Here is a 14,359-nt window from a genome sequence, read left to right on the forward strand (position 1 = left end):
TTTGCCTTGCACCTCTTTCTTTCCCCACAGCCTCTGAACTCTAAGTCAGGTCTAACCTTTCCAAATGTAAGCAGCACTGGTTTATGCTGTCTCAAACCAGACATTTTGAAACATAAGGCCAACTGCTGCCCTCCATTACCTTCCCCTAATCCACCTGCCAGTAGTCCCAGGCACAGCAGACAGAGGGGTTTGTCTCCTTTTGTCGCCATATGCACGCTTTTAGGGCACACAATGACAATCAGGACAAAAATACCACTGGGATTTCATTGTATTGTGCCGAAGCAATGTAATTTGGCAGCACACAGAGAATGCAGCAGAAAAACAGCAGGGAAGATGGTGATGGGAAACCACACACTCAGGCTGCAGGAGTCCGGAGTCAGTTTATGTACAGTCCTGGAAGCCAAATGTAAGTGGGACACGTACACGTGTACATGCATGCACATGCACACAGATTGACACATAGACTTACGGGAATAAGTCAGGAGGTGCAGGAAGCATTTGAACACAGCCACAAATGCAGAGATCAGTAGCTTACCTCCCAGCCCCCTCAGAAAGAATGGACACTTGGACAGGAGCTGCTGTAACTCTACGTAACCACTCCTTTGCTACCCTGAACTGGGGGTTCCTGGCAGAAATATGGTGCTGGTAGAGCACATGCAGACACCAAAAAGGCTAAGAGCTCAAACCCAGTTTTCCTGTGAGACAACGTGGCTGGAATTCTTGATTACTGCATGGGTTGCAATTATTTCTCATCTCCAAGGAAAAGGAAACATCTCTGGGGAGCCAAAAGCAAGGGAAAAGGAGAAAAGGAGCACAGGAATCACTGCAGGGGGGTCTATAGGTAAGGCATCCAAAGGGAAGATCACATGGTGAGGCTAGGGAGGTGAAAACCAGAATGGGTGAAATTTGCACCAGTAATGAATAGATTGATGGGTTCTGCTTCTCATACCAGACATCATCTTTGTCATGAGGAAGAGGCGATACAATTTTAATTGCCTCCACTGAGTTTGGGAGACAGCTGTGCAAGACAAACACTTTTCCATATTATTTTTACCTTGGGTCACCATGTTTTCCCCAAAACTCATGTTGAGGCTGTGCATACGGATGCCGTACCCTGTGCCCCCAGTGAAGAAAACAAAAGTGCTCATTCCTTGCTTAAATAAAGGGAAAAAAAAAGGAAACAATATTTTCATTTTCACACTAGCAGCAAGCAGCAGGCGAGAATCAAGAGGTGCTAAGAGATGCAAGCACGTCCTTTCCAACCGATACCTTCTTCTTCGCCAGCAATAAGTCCTGGTAAGCATTCGAACGGAGGAAGCGCGCATAGCTGTCACTCTTCATCAGCTTGTAAATGTGCTCCTGTGGGATGGGAGGAAATGAAAGACAGAGAATTGTTATCAAACCTCATTTAGACATCACAGGGATTTAAAACACAGTGAATTAGAAGGAAGAGAGACTGATCAAAGTTCTAATTAAGTCTGCTATTATTGATTATCTGTGTTGCGGTAGTGTAAAGGAGGTCCATCCTGGGGCAGGACCCTGCTGTGCCTGGGGCTGTACGAACACAAAACCAAGAGATGGCCCTCACCCCAAAGGCTGGCACACGTTACTCAGTAATCAGTGTTACTCTGCAAAGACTGCAACTCTCTGAAGTCCCCAGATTATAAACAGGTGTCTAGCCAGGCTGAAACTACTGGGATGTCTCAAGAAGGGAGAAATAAATACCAGAAATTGTCCCATAGATTAAGTTTCATTTTACCACTCATAGATACTTGAACTATCACCCAGCACTCCCCTCCTGTTCACAGAGGGGAACTGATACTTGGACACATTTCATCTCCACTTAAGATGCATACTTAAAGCAAGTCAACCTTTTAATGTCCTGAAAAAGCCTGTATCTTTGGTGACTATGCAGGGAGGTTATACGACTGGCTCCGATGTGGATGGCTACATCATATGTATAAAGTTATGTATGTCAGATGAGTCCCTCCCATAGGGCCTTTCTTCTCCTAGCAAGTCAAACTACTGTTACCAGTTTGCTCTGAGAGCAGTTGTTACGTGCATCTTCAAACTTACAAGGTGGGGTTTCATTGCAGCAGAACTTAATGGCTACCCTTTTCCAATTTCCTTGCTCAGTTTCACTTTCCTGCTGAGAATCCCTTAACCCAGTCAGCTCTTCTTCTCCTAATTATCCCTGGATTTGTAATAGATATTATCCCAAATGCCAAGAAAATCAAATCAAAATACTTTGACCAAATAAAGACTGAGAACATGCTAAAGGAACTCCTTAGAAAAACAGGCACCCTGGACATTTCTCTTAGACTTTGCCCAAGGAAGCACTTTTATAGAGTTAATGAGCAATTTTATATATACTGATCTATACAACGTGAAATATTCTCTCTTGCCCTAAAGCCATTGTACATGAAACTTTAGAAGAGTCAAACTAGACTGAAGTCACATAGCTTATTTCACAGTGTTAACAAGCCAAGCAGAATTCCCTTATTTTCACCATCATGGGTAATTAGTGATGACCTGTCTATATACAGAAGAACTGCTTAATTCAGCTTTCTTGCACTATTCAGTGTAGTCCTAAGAGGGGCATAACTGCCACTGGTTTTCCTACGACACAGCATAAACGTATCCTTTGAGCTACAATCTGGTGTGGAACAATTTTTACTGGTTAATTTCCATACTTGCTTTTAGACCTGACAGATCCTCATTTGTGTAGGACTATCTATCTGAAGGATAGCACAAGATTTTGCAATAGAAATGCTCATATAAAGCCATTTAGCAACTGTCACCCTTCCTTGCTGCAGAAAAACACAAGGGAGGGCACAGCTCATACTTCTCACCTACAGCACTGCCATGAGATTTCACATCCAGCTGTGGGACATTTGTTCTATTTATTCAGGACAGAATGAGCCAAGTACGCACTAAGACAAGAAGAGAGAAATAATGCATGTCATGGATATGGTCGTCATAAGGTTTCTGTTTCTCTGGTGTGAATAAAGATATTCAACATCAGCTCTCTCTCAAATACTTCAACTAGCAGAAACTCAGGATTCCGTTGATTTAAACCCAACCATATTGCAATCAGTTCACCTGTGTTGTTACCTCTTCAGGTTTCTCAAGGAGACTCCATGTCCTCCTAATGAGTTCTTCATAATTACCTGAGAAAAAACCCCACCTAACTATATACCTAAGTCTTTTTCCTTCCTCTTCCAGGACCATGAGGAAACTGATGAGTAAGTGGGGCAGCCACCTTGTAGCCCATCAACAGTAAAGGGCCTGAGGGGTCTCCAGAGCCTCCCTCCTCTTAGTGGTCCTCCCTTGCAGCACCCAGTCCATGCAGGGTGCTGGTGGAGGGGGTGCTGAGGCGGGCAGGAAGGTGCTGTGGGTGGTGCTGAGATAAGGTGGTGGGTGACAGGTATTTTGATTAACATTTTGATAGACATGTGATTAATTTTTTTTTACTGTCTTTGGACTCCAAATGGTTTCTTTACCTGTGGTCAGACAACTGGGTCTGCTCTGAAAAACAACGATAACATTTTTAGAAAATAACGTTCAGTTTTCATTGCCGCGCAGACAGATCACAGGAGCTGTTTGCAGACAAAGAGGAACACACCAGGCCGGCCATACAACCCACCAGCATGCCAGCGACAACTATCATTCTTGCTCATGTCAAGACGACTTCATTGTATCTGACCTTAAACCAGTATAAACTCAATATCTGGCTGTGGGAAGGGGGAAAAATTACTTCGATCCTGAGATGAAATAAACCACAAGCCGCCTTCTTAACTGAAGCCCTTCCCTGAAAAACAGGACTATTGCACACCCACAGCCCAACTGCCACTGCAGTTAGCTAATTGGTATGAAGCATTTTCTCTGCTTTTCACATCTTGGAATCACTGAACAGCAACACCGCTACCTTTCAGCTGTTCACCAAAGATATAATCAAACAGGGAATAACTATTCCTAGGCTTTGAATGCTAATGAAGAAAGAAGGCTGGGCATAGGGGAAGGGAGGAAAATGAGTAGCTTCAGAAGCAAACTTTACTGCTTAATTGCAAGAATTCAAAGGGCTTGCTTTGAAGAAGCTCTGGACTGGAGGCACGAATGATACACTGATCATTTATTTTACAGCACTGCATTTCTGAAGCACCTACTGGAAGTCTGAGCCAGTTGCTCAGGTCAGCAAAGACTGCCTTCCAATTTGCAACAGTACAGGACAGCTTACATTGCTGCAGCCAAAATCCCCGCTGAGACTGCACCATGAACGTTCCTGCTAGAATTGTGGCTGCAGTGTGTGTTCAGCCCAGTTACACAACAAATCTAGCTGCAGGACAGGAAATGCCAGTGGCTAGGACATTTGTTTTGATCTTTAGCCTACTCTGTTCTTCGCCACCAAGCTATTTGCTGCTATACTTTCTAGAATCTGCAACTTTCTAGGGAGAACTTGCAGCTAGCGTTTAGCAGCTCCTCACTTCATAAATACATTGAAAGCTACTGGAGGTCTCGCAACTGAGCATATTCTTCTGTGGAAGCCTGAGCAATGGGCATATCAACAGAAGTGTGTGCACGGATTTAGCTGCTCTGTGCAACTTGTGTGAATTGGCTTGTCCCCTTCTATCATGGATTTTTAACTCACTTTAGAACATTGCAACCCATTGGTCTCTCACTTCTTATTTTTACTGAGCAGCTGCTTTTGTTCCTCCTCTTTATCACATGGTAGACAGGGAGCACAACCTCACCAAAGACTGAAATCTCCAACTGCAGCCAGCACCTCTAGTGATACACTTTATACACATGCACACTCCCTGACATACCTGACACTGCTGGCAAGAAATTTGAGCCTTCCCATCCTTATGCTGAGAGAACTCTGCATTTTGTAAAGTCATTTATTACAAGGTAACGAGCTCATTATCACTGGCTCCCTGAATGCACGAAGCAAATGCACTACTTGTGTAATTTCTAACAACGCAGCTGCAGCTCTGGACATTACAGTCTCTTGCACTGCGAGCAGTCTGGCCGGAATTATCATTGCGACATTTCTTTGCAAGTGCCATGGGAAGTTCCTGTGCCACATCTGCACAACAGCAGGAGAAACGCTTCATCTAGGCAGTATAGCATCTCCCAGCCATTGCTGGGTACCACTTCCCAGGTAGGGGTCAGACTCCCAGCTTCCTGCTCTAGCCTTAAGACAGTAATCCTTTAGGGAGTCACATTGCAAAAACAAAAATTTAAAACAATCGTCTAACAAAATTGCCCAAGTGATCTATTAAACCAAGGTAGCACCCTGTTTCTAAAGCCAGACAGAAAGCAGAAAAAAACCCCGTCTTTCAAGATTTGGCCAGGAGTTGACAGGCATCGTGCATCCCACTGGTCTCCCCTGCAGCCTTGCCAGCTATCTCTGACCACCAAGCTGCCATCTCAGGCCACTGGTGGCAGCTGCGAGTGGAGACAGGGACTGACTTGACACATGTGAGCAAGCCCTGGCAAGCTGGCTTTCTGAGCTGACCGGTCACTTAGTCCCTCACACAGCATGCTGTTGATTAGTGCTGGCTGTACTGATGTTCCTCTGTGAGGATGGATGCACATTTTGAAATGTCAGTCTAACATGGAAGGTGACACAATAACCTGCTTTTGTAATTATGGTGGATTTCATCTCCAGGAAGCAAACAATTCCCTTACAAGACTCCTGCAAGCAGAGTGGGCTTGCTGTCAAACATCCCCAGAACTGTTGTTCCGCAGATCCTGAACCAAGGCAACAGAGGCAATGAGGTCTGCGTGGATCTCTTCTTGAGAAAAAGGCAGACCCCCTTTCATGCTTCATGCACCTGAATCACATCTCCTCCGTGGCAGGAAGAGCTACGCAGCGGTCCTGAGGGCTATCCAGCTCCACGGAGCATCTTCCCTGTACCTAGGCTTGTATTATGAGAGTTACACTTCAGACAGTGTAACCATTCCACTTGTCATTGCATGATATAAAGGAGAACAAACAGTAAATTTTAAAGGGGGAAACATTGTCACTTCTGTGAATTAGAAAACAAAGGAACCAGCCAGGTAAATCACAAAAAAATTCATTTCTACAGTTACGTGAAACCAAGAGGAAACTCCGCCCTGACAGCTGAGAGCTTAAGTGCAGGGAAACACACCCTGATAAGGCTCAGCATCTCTTGGCTGTTTTCCTTCCACAAGCTCTATCTTTGGAAAGAGATGAAGGACAAGCTCTGTAAATTTTCTTGACAAGAGGGGAAAAGGGGAGAAAAAAAAAAAAAGAAAGTTTGCAATCCAGACGGGAACGTGGGAGGTGGTTGAGATAGCAGAAACTGTCTCAAAGCTGCACCTGCTTCAAATCAATGTGCTGCAATGTGATCTCAGGTCTCTCTCCCCCCTTGCAGTCAAAGCGCAGTAACCCTGAGGAGGGCATGGGTGGCAGCCAAGCAGGACCTTGGAAACACCCAAGAAATATGTGGGGAAAAAACCTGAATGATAAAAAAATAATACCACCACCTGACTTGCACAAAGCACCTGGCAGACCTCAGGAATTGTGTTCTCTGTTAAGAACATTTCTTTTTAGCAGAAAATCTTGGTTCTTTCCTCTGAATCGTGTATATGAGACGAGAGGAGTGTTGGTGGTTAAACATCCATTTCTAATCCCACCTGTATCTTACCCACTGTGACATTTTGTGACAGGCTTGAGACTTTTTGGGGATTGTGAAGGCCAAGCACAATGTTCTCATGACCTCTGAACACCAGTTAGATTCCAGAAAGCTCTTAGATTTTAACTTCCTGATAGAAAGTTTTCCCTGTTTGTGCCTAAACACAGCCGCAAGCTTTAGATGACAAGGGGGAATAGGGGGAAATTGCAAATTCTTTGCTTGTTTCAAGCACAAGTTTCCCATTTAGCACATTTTTAGCCCATTCTGGGGGGTTTACAATAAGGCTAGATAGCTGTTGAGGTTCACATGAGCCCCAAGGGCCCACTTTGTCCTTCGTAAACTGGTCAGAAACCTCCTTGCTGTAGCTATCTACTAACATCTTTTGCATTGTTTCGGAGCACCCCTTCACCCCACCACCAACACCTGGTATTAAACTAGTGAGAGCTGATTTGGAGACCCCTTTGTATTGCAAGCATGTGAACACCAGCAGCCGCCCCTCTGGCCAACTGCAAGGGAGATTTGCAGAATGTCAGACAAATCCATTAGAAGAAAAGCCCACAAGCAGCGTAAAGCAGTAGATTAAACAACTAAATAAATAACAGCAAACCACAATAAATGTTAATGTTTGTTCTACCTGTATGCTGGGCACTGGGGAGGAATTTACCGCAGATTCGCACATGAGAGAGCAGCGTCTCAGTGAACGCCTTGTGGCCTCTGCTGGAAGGATGATAACGGATGCCAGCTGAGGACCTGCCCGGGGTTCACTTTTGGAAGAGCTGTCTCTATAGCACAAAGAGGACGTGGGAAGGAGAAAGCAGGGAGATGCTTTTCTGAGCACACGGTGTGCGACTGCTGCACCTTCCAATTAGACTTGGCAGCAGCCTAATGCCTTTCTGTTGGCACCTCTACTCTGCATGGACATCTGTGGCAGAGGGGGTGAGGTTAACCCCTGTGCCAGCAGACACGCATACTGCAGTCAGCAAAACCTGCTATCCAGGGGCTGTTGGAGACGTGACCTGTTCACTCTGTTGTACTCTTCCCAGCCCATCCTCAGGAATCCTGCCTGACTGGCAGGACCTCCCTACCACACCACCAAAAAGCCAAAGAAAGGAAAGGAGACCTCCTTCTCTTTAGCAGTTACTTGTGCCTCTACTGAATGCAACAGTTTTTAGGAGCGATTATGATCAATTGCCATTCAGTCTAACTAACGGTGCTGAAATGCACTTTAGAGAAAGGAGGAAAATTGATGCATCAGCTCTGGAAGCTGAAGTAGTTGGTAGCAGGCACAGTTGAGATGAGGCAAGCAGTGACGAAGCTGCAGAGGAAAAGACCTTCACACTTGCCCTCACTGAACCTGATGGGAAAACACCAGTGGGGGGGAGGAGGCAGGGAATCACGGGGGGGTTATTCCAATTCCTAATATCTCCAAATCCCCACTAAGAACGCCTCTGGATCTGCTTATTCTGGTCCCTGCATTTGGGATTTTACTCAACACTGCTGTACTGCGGGGTTTGAGCTGTCTGCATGCATTAACCAGGGAGGGCCCCCTTCCCGAAGCCTCACCGGTACCTGGCAGCACTGCCATCTAGCAGGGTGAGGGGTGAACGAGGGCTCTGGCTGCTGCAGGAGTGCTAGGTTTTCCTTGATTTATAGTTTAGAAAAGAAATGTTTCAGGTTGGTAAATGGCACATAAGGGTCTTGGCCTGAGCGTGAATTGCTCTGGAAAATATGAGCAATATCTTTTTGGCCACTCTCAAGTTATTTAAGTGACACAATAATTTACACCCACAGTTTTAGCTGGTGCATTTTCTTCACACTCAACCAAGTTGTTTTTGCTACTAAGGGAAAAAAAAAAAAAGATGAATAATTATACTGTAATATAGACTAACCTCCCTGCTAAACTAAAAAGCATAAAACCTCTTTTCAGGCCACAAATGAAATTACACTGGGCTGAAGGCACAGGAACGTAAGAAAGAGCTTTAGCAGGAGGGATAACTGTAAGCAATGAGAGCTCATTTTGAGTAATACACAGAAATCCTTTGTTTAGCCCTGTAGATACATAGTTGGAAACACAATGTAAATCTTTTGTGAGAAAGTGCATTGATAAAAGTAACACATAAATTTAGCTTTGGCTCCTCTGTAAATTGATGAGACAACTGGTTTGCTTCATACCTTCAAACATACAAATGGGAAGGCAGAGCTGCCAGGGGGTCCATGGCAGACGCAGTGCGGAGGACTACAGAGGCGAAGGGTTGTTGAGCGCTGCGCAGTTAAGGGGTCAGCCTGGTACTGCAGGAGGATTTAGTCCTAAATATAGCAAGGGCTATCCTGGGAGACAAGACCACGCTGCCGGGAGTCTAACGCCATATGAGCAGCTTTAGGTTTTGAGAACAATGATCATGGCTAAGAGTCTGATTCTCTCAACATGGGCCAAATCCTGGCTACTGGCAAAAAGCCCAAGTGAACAGGTTTTGCCTGGGAGGAGGGGACAACCTCGTGTAGCATTTGGGAGACTGGCATCTCTTTTCCAAACAATACAATATCTAGGAGTTGTGGCAATGAAGATGGGATTTTTCACTCCTATACATGCTGTGGTATAGCTATGAGAGGCAACTACTTAACTTTTTGGCCAACACCCTGACACTTGCAGGGCTGTCTGCAGCTTCCTCTTTCTGTGTTCTGTGGAGAAAATCCTGCCAAAAAGCTGAGTAGTGCCATGGAGAGGAACACGCAGAATCCCTCACACAGCAGAAAGGAAATTCTGTTGCACTGGGGCAGTCTGTGTCCCATAGGAGACGGTGACAGAGCAGGATGCAGCCCTACAGAAACAAGCAGCGCTTAGCTTCTGAGTCAAGGTGGCTACGCTGAGATAGGGACTGCCAGCACTGCTTGGATGCCTACCTAGAGAAAACGTGCTGGATACATAAACAGCCTTCCATGCCTCATCAACATTTTGGCTGTAAGATATCCTCTGCTCTATCACCTTGGACTGCCTTTAAGTGATTGAGCTCAAGCTCTTGGAGTCCATGCTACAAATACATATCGAAATCGTACAATCGCCAACGAATCGCATCCTGACAGCACACAACATTCATACCTGCTGTGGGCTGAGAAGGGGAGATGTGAAATGCATTGTTGATAAATCTCTCCAGGGATTTTTTTTTTTTTAAAATTAGAAGGGTGAACACTTTAAGAGCTAACAAACCCCTAGAAAAATTAAAGACCACAGTGTTCCTGAAGCACGTGGGTTTGGCAGGTGTGGAACTGAGTCATCCGCAAGAACATTCACCCATCGTCCATGAGAAGTGGACTCCTGGAGTCCTGGCTTCTCCGGTAGAAAGGGATGCACTTGCAAGCACTTTCATTCCCTCCCTGGGAGAAACAGAACAGCGTCAGCTGCTTCCTGACCTTCACACGAGGAGGAAATGCTCTTGCTCTGGATTTGACATGCAGTTGTTTCTTGCATTCAAGAAGCACAGTGCACACTACTGGCACAAGAGACCCAGAGTCTGAGTGCTGAATTCCATTTTTAAGCAAGCTAGAGACTTTCCCATGTAATCCATTTAAAGGTATTTTTTGGAGTTAGGAAACGTCTGGCACATGAGGCACTGTTATTGCTCGTGCATGTAGTTCTAGCCACCTAGGCAGGATCAACATCCCAAATAACAGGCAGACTACTGTCCTGTGGGAATATGCTGACTGTTCTTGTCACCCCATTTCCATGATCCTTCATTTGGAGACATCTGCTGTCTTCTGTCACTGTGTGTGCAAGGAGAGAGCTCACTCGTGACTTCTTCCTAGCCCTTTTTCTGCCCGTGTGTAACAGAGGGGCATTAGCTTAGACAGCAGTTTGATCCCTGATGCCTTCAGAGACAGAAAGGCAACAGCAAGACAAAGGCTGGATGTTAGATATTTTTCATATGACTACTAAACCACAAATTAAAATGAAAGGCAAAGGATAAAAGAAGTACTTTCTGATGTGTGGTACATATGTACATTTCGGAAAAAAAGCCCAGGAAAGTAAAAAAACTGAGTATCTGCTCCCATGTAGACCTCTTCTTCAAGTCTTTTGTTTCCTGCTTTGCACAGCATCAGGCATGCCAGTATAAGCCTCCACCATCACTTTCCTATTTTTGCTCTAGACACCTAATTGCTCTTCTGGGTGTATTTGTGGGGATCTTGGTTTTAGAATCTGTTTGGTTGTAGGTTGTTTTGTGAAATCCGCAAGGGAAGGAGCTTGCATTTTTGTTTGTGTGTGTAACAAATACACAGCAACAGTGAGGCTTTGCGGAAAGGCTGTTTCTACAGTTACCGTAACCCACATACAGGGAAAGCAACTGGAGTGCAGTGTAAGGAAGGATTTTCTCCTCCAGTCCCACAGAATCAGAGCCAAAGGAGGAGAAAAGAATAAGGATCAAGTCCTCGTGCAGTCCCTAACCTCCACAGGAAGGTCCAGGCTGTCAAAAGCCTCCAGGAGGCCTGGGCACTATCCACATAGACATATGGATGCAGCGCTGCAGTGCTTGCAATTCCACATAGCGCAAGTGCCAGGTCTCTGAGCAGCACGGGTTCAGGTGGACTGAGCCCCGCTTCGAGGCAGAGCACCTGGGTCTGCCCCATGCCTCCTTGCTGACTGCCCACACTGCCAGCCAGAGCTGCTTTGCTGTTACCTTGATTCTCCATCCTTAGTCACCGTCCTTTACAGGCATGCATGTAACTGGGGTGACTGGGTGAAACTTTAAGAAAATAGGAATAATGTTTCTTCACGTTCTTACAGGAAAGATGACACAGATGCACAATGAACGATTATTTTCACATTTTCCTTCCATGCTGTGATTTTGCTCAAGACCTACAAAAGGAGTTCTGTATGCCCACTGAATAGGTACCAGGCATACGCTCCTCTATATGTTTGCTTTCACGCCCTCTGCATGCTTGAAAAGACAAAGTCAGTGGAAGAGAGGTCACGCCTCATTTTCCCTTCTTGGTAGAAAATGACATTCCACTTCCAAGAGATCCTTGCTTACATTTGGAGTTTCTTTTTGAATTCAACAGGATCCTGTCAAGTTCTTTCAATGCTCCTAGCTTCCTGATGGGACCAGAATGAAAACTGAGGACTGATCACTGATCAATCCTGCAAGAGCTCCTATCTCTATCACAGCCCAGAACAAACTGAACCAACACCCGGGGCAACCGAGAGCATGAACTGGGCCCAAATCTTAAATCTCAGACCAGATTTAAGGAAGAAATTTTTTACGCTGAGGGTGGTGAAACACTGGAACAGGTTGTCCAGAGAGGTGGTAGATGCCCCATCCCCAGAAATATTCAAGGTCAGGTTGGACGGGGCTCAGAGCAACCTGATCTCGTTGAAGATGTCCCTGCTCATTGCAGGGGGGCTGGACTAGATGACCTTTAAAGGTCCCTTTCAACACAAACTATTCTATGATTCTATGATTCAAATCTGGGCCAGGTACATTTCTGGTTTGAGCAGCCTGGAGTTTGGCATTATGGTCTAAATCGGGTCTGGAATTAGCCAAGGATCTGCACAGTACAGTTAAAATCCCTAACTGAGCCCAGATTAGAACTGAATTTCCCTGAATCATTTTTACAGAAACAATAGCTGATTAGTTCAGATAAAGGAATGTCAATCTAAAACTCTATGTTATTTATTAAAGAAGAAAAATAAACAAAGCAAACAGGAAAGTAATTCCAAAGACAACTACATGGCTTACCTTACTCTAGTATACCTGGCTCTGAAGCTACCACAAGCAACATTACTATCAGGAGACAGAGTGCATTCTTGTGATACTAGTTCCCAATGCCAAGGGACTGAGGAAGGGATTAAAGACTTTCTGAAGGCAGAAAGACATTTCAGGGGAGGCAAGGAGATGCTTGAAGGTGTGTGTGGGGGAATGTTTAAAAACTAATAACGTGTTGTACAGATAAGCCATAATTGTCACACTCACAGCTCTGGGTTCCCATGTTAAAGATGAATTACTTTGGCTGTCAGCAGCTTCATTAGCCAAAAGAGGCCATTCAGATGGACCCGAACCTATTTACTTTCCAGTGGTGGCTGTGCCTGCTTCATATTGCGGGGCCCACATTGGTTGTTCAATGATGCTGATAACTCCTGTGGGAGCTTACATCCTGCTAAGTAGTTCACTGTTTAATTGAACTGACCTTTCCTGACGGTGCCCCTTGTATTAAAAGCTGCTTTACTCCCCAGTGAAAATGGTTTGATAATCATAATATTTTACTCAGTGGACAGTTGTTTAAGAGCAGAAAATAATCAGCTAAATTGGTAGGCTCGCCTCTGGAGGGGCCCAGCACTAAAATGACAAAAGGTGCTGCAGATCAAGATAGCTGGCAGAGCTGACGATCAGGACAGAGCTAGGAACAGGGGCTGTGCTGCTTGAGGCCGGGGGACGCCAGCAAACTGGATGGCTGGGGGAGGCGAGCGCAGGCTGAGCCGGCACAGCACACTCTGCTCAGAGCCAAGGCGAGCTGGCACAGCTTGAGCGGGGCCCGGGGTTGGCAAGGGCACACACAGGAGACACAGCAAGAGAAGGTGGCTCTGTGCAAGCGGAGCGGTGCAGGACTGCAGAGTGCAGCAGCAGCAAGGGACACACAACAGGGCAAATATCTTAAGCTGAGATGGCGAAAGGGCAAAACACTCGCTTCTGTAATACAGGAATCCATCTTAGAGAGAGGTCTGTCTGAAATAATAAATGCACACCAAATTCAGGTTTGGATTAGGAGCCCTTTGAGGATGTTTGGAGCTGAGATTTTCAGTGTCACTTTTCTTAAATAGAGGAACCATTTGCCTTCAGAGCGTGAATGGCCTTGGGACAAAGAGGTGTTAACGTGAGAGGCATGTTTGTCAGAAGCCCCCTTTTCTTCCTGTTTTCTTCTAGGCCAGTTGTCTTACCAGATGGTCGTGCAGCATCTGGGAGAGCTCTTTGGGGCTGGGAGCCAAGGTTGTGCAAAGAAGCACATCCATGTAGACTGTTAAGCACCTGGTAACAGACGATGCTTTGCTTTCAACTTATGGTTATAACGCATTCACTAGCCTGAAGTATACTGTGCTCTGCTACACCTTCCCCTTCCCAAGTACAGCAAGGTGTTCATTCCCAGTGCTTTTTATACAGAATTGGCATTTTGCGGGTCTCCCAGGTCAACATAAGGGCTAGAGTGCCACATCACCTTCTCCTATTTTCCCACTGCAGGAGCAGCAATTTCATTTTCTCAGTTCAGCCAACCCTTTTCTTTCCTCTTAGTCTTAGTATCTCAGAGCTGCAGGCATTCAAAGAATGTGCTGTTCAGTAAACTAAATTTTTTCTTGTTCTTTATTCACAAGGACATTTCAGTTGTTTTTCTCTTTGTGCTAAAGCTACACAGGACAGGACAACACTCATATTTTCCCTCCCACAGTGGGGTGTTTTGACTGGTTGTGTCTGGTTGAGTCCCTACGAATGCGGGATGCGTGGGAGCTCTCATGGGCTCCTGGTGGCAGGGTGCCGAGATAAGGCAGCTGGGCTACCACCTGTGGACAACAGAGCCCCTGAGGTGGCAGGGCTGACCTGGGGAGATGCCAGGACAGTACCTGGGAGATTCAGAGCGCACTGCGGGGGGCCTACATCGGCTCCCGTGAAGTGGATGTGCAAACAAAAATGTCCCCTCTCCAGGATGAGCCAGTAAAA

The 14,359-nt window shown here is 45.7% G+C and overlaps 1 protein-coding gene across 4 annotated transcripts in view; it reads right to left on the reverse strand.

Moving 5' to 3' along the window:
* Window positions 1-281: 281 nt before the first annotated feature.
* RGS6 (regulator of G protein signaling 6) overlaps window positions 282-14,359 on the reverse strand; it is a 133,115-nt gene continuing 119,037 nt past the window's right edge. For all 4 annotated transcript variants that reach the window (XM_050896763.1, XM_050896762.1, XM_050896761.1 and 1 more), the window contains one exon: window positions 282-1,359. In XM_050896763.1, the coding sequence (XP_050752720.1) occupies window positions 1,225-1,359 (135 nt within the window). In that variant the 3' untranslated portion in view covers window positions 282-1,224. The remainder of the gene's footprint in view (window positions 1,360-14,359) is intronic.

This window comes from Gymnogyps californianus, chromosome 5 (assembly GCF_018139145.2).
Source record: "Gymnogyps californianus isolate 813 chromosome 5, ASM1813914v2, whole genome shotgun sequence".
Classification (NCBI taxonomy): Eukaryota; Metazoa; Chordata; class Aves; order Accipitriformes; family Cathartidae; genus Gymnogyps; species Gymnogyps californianus.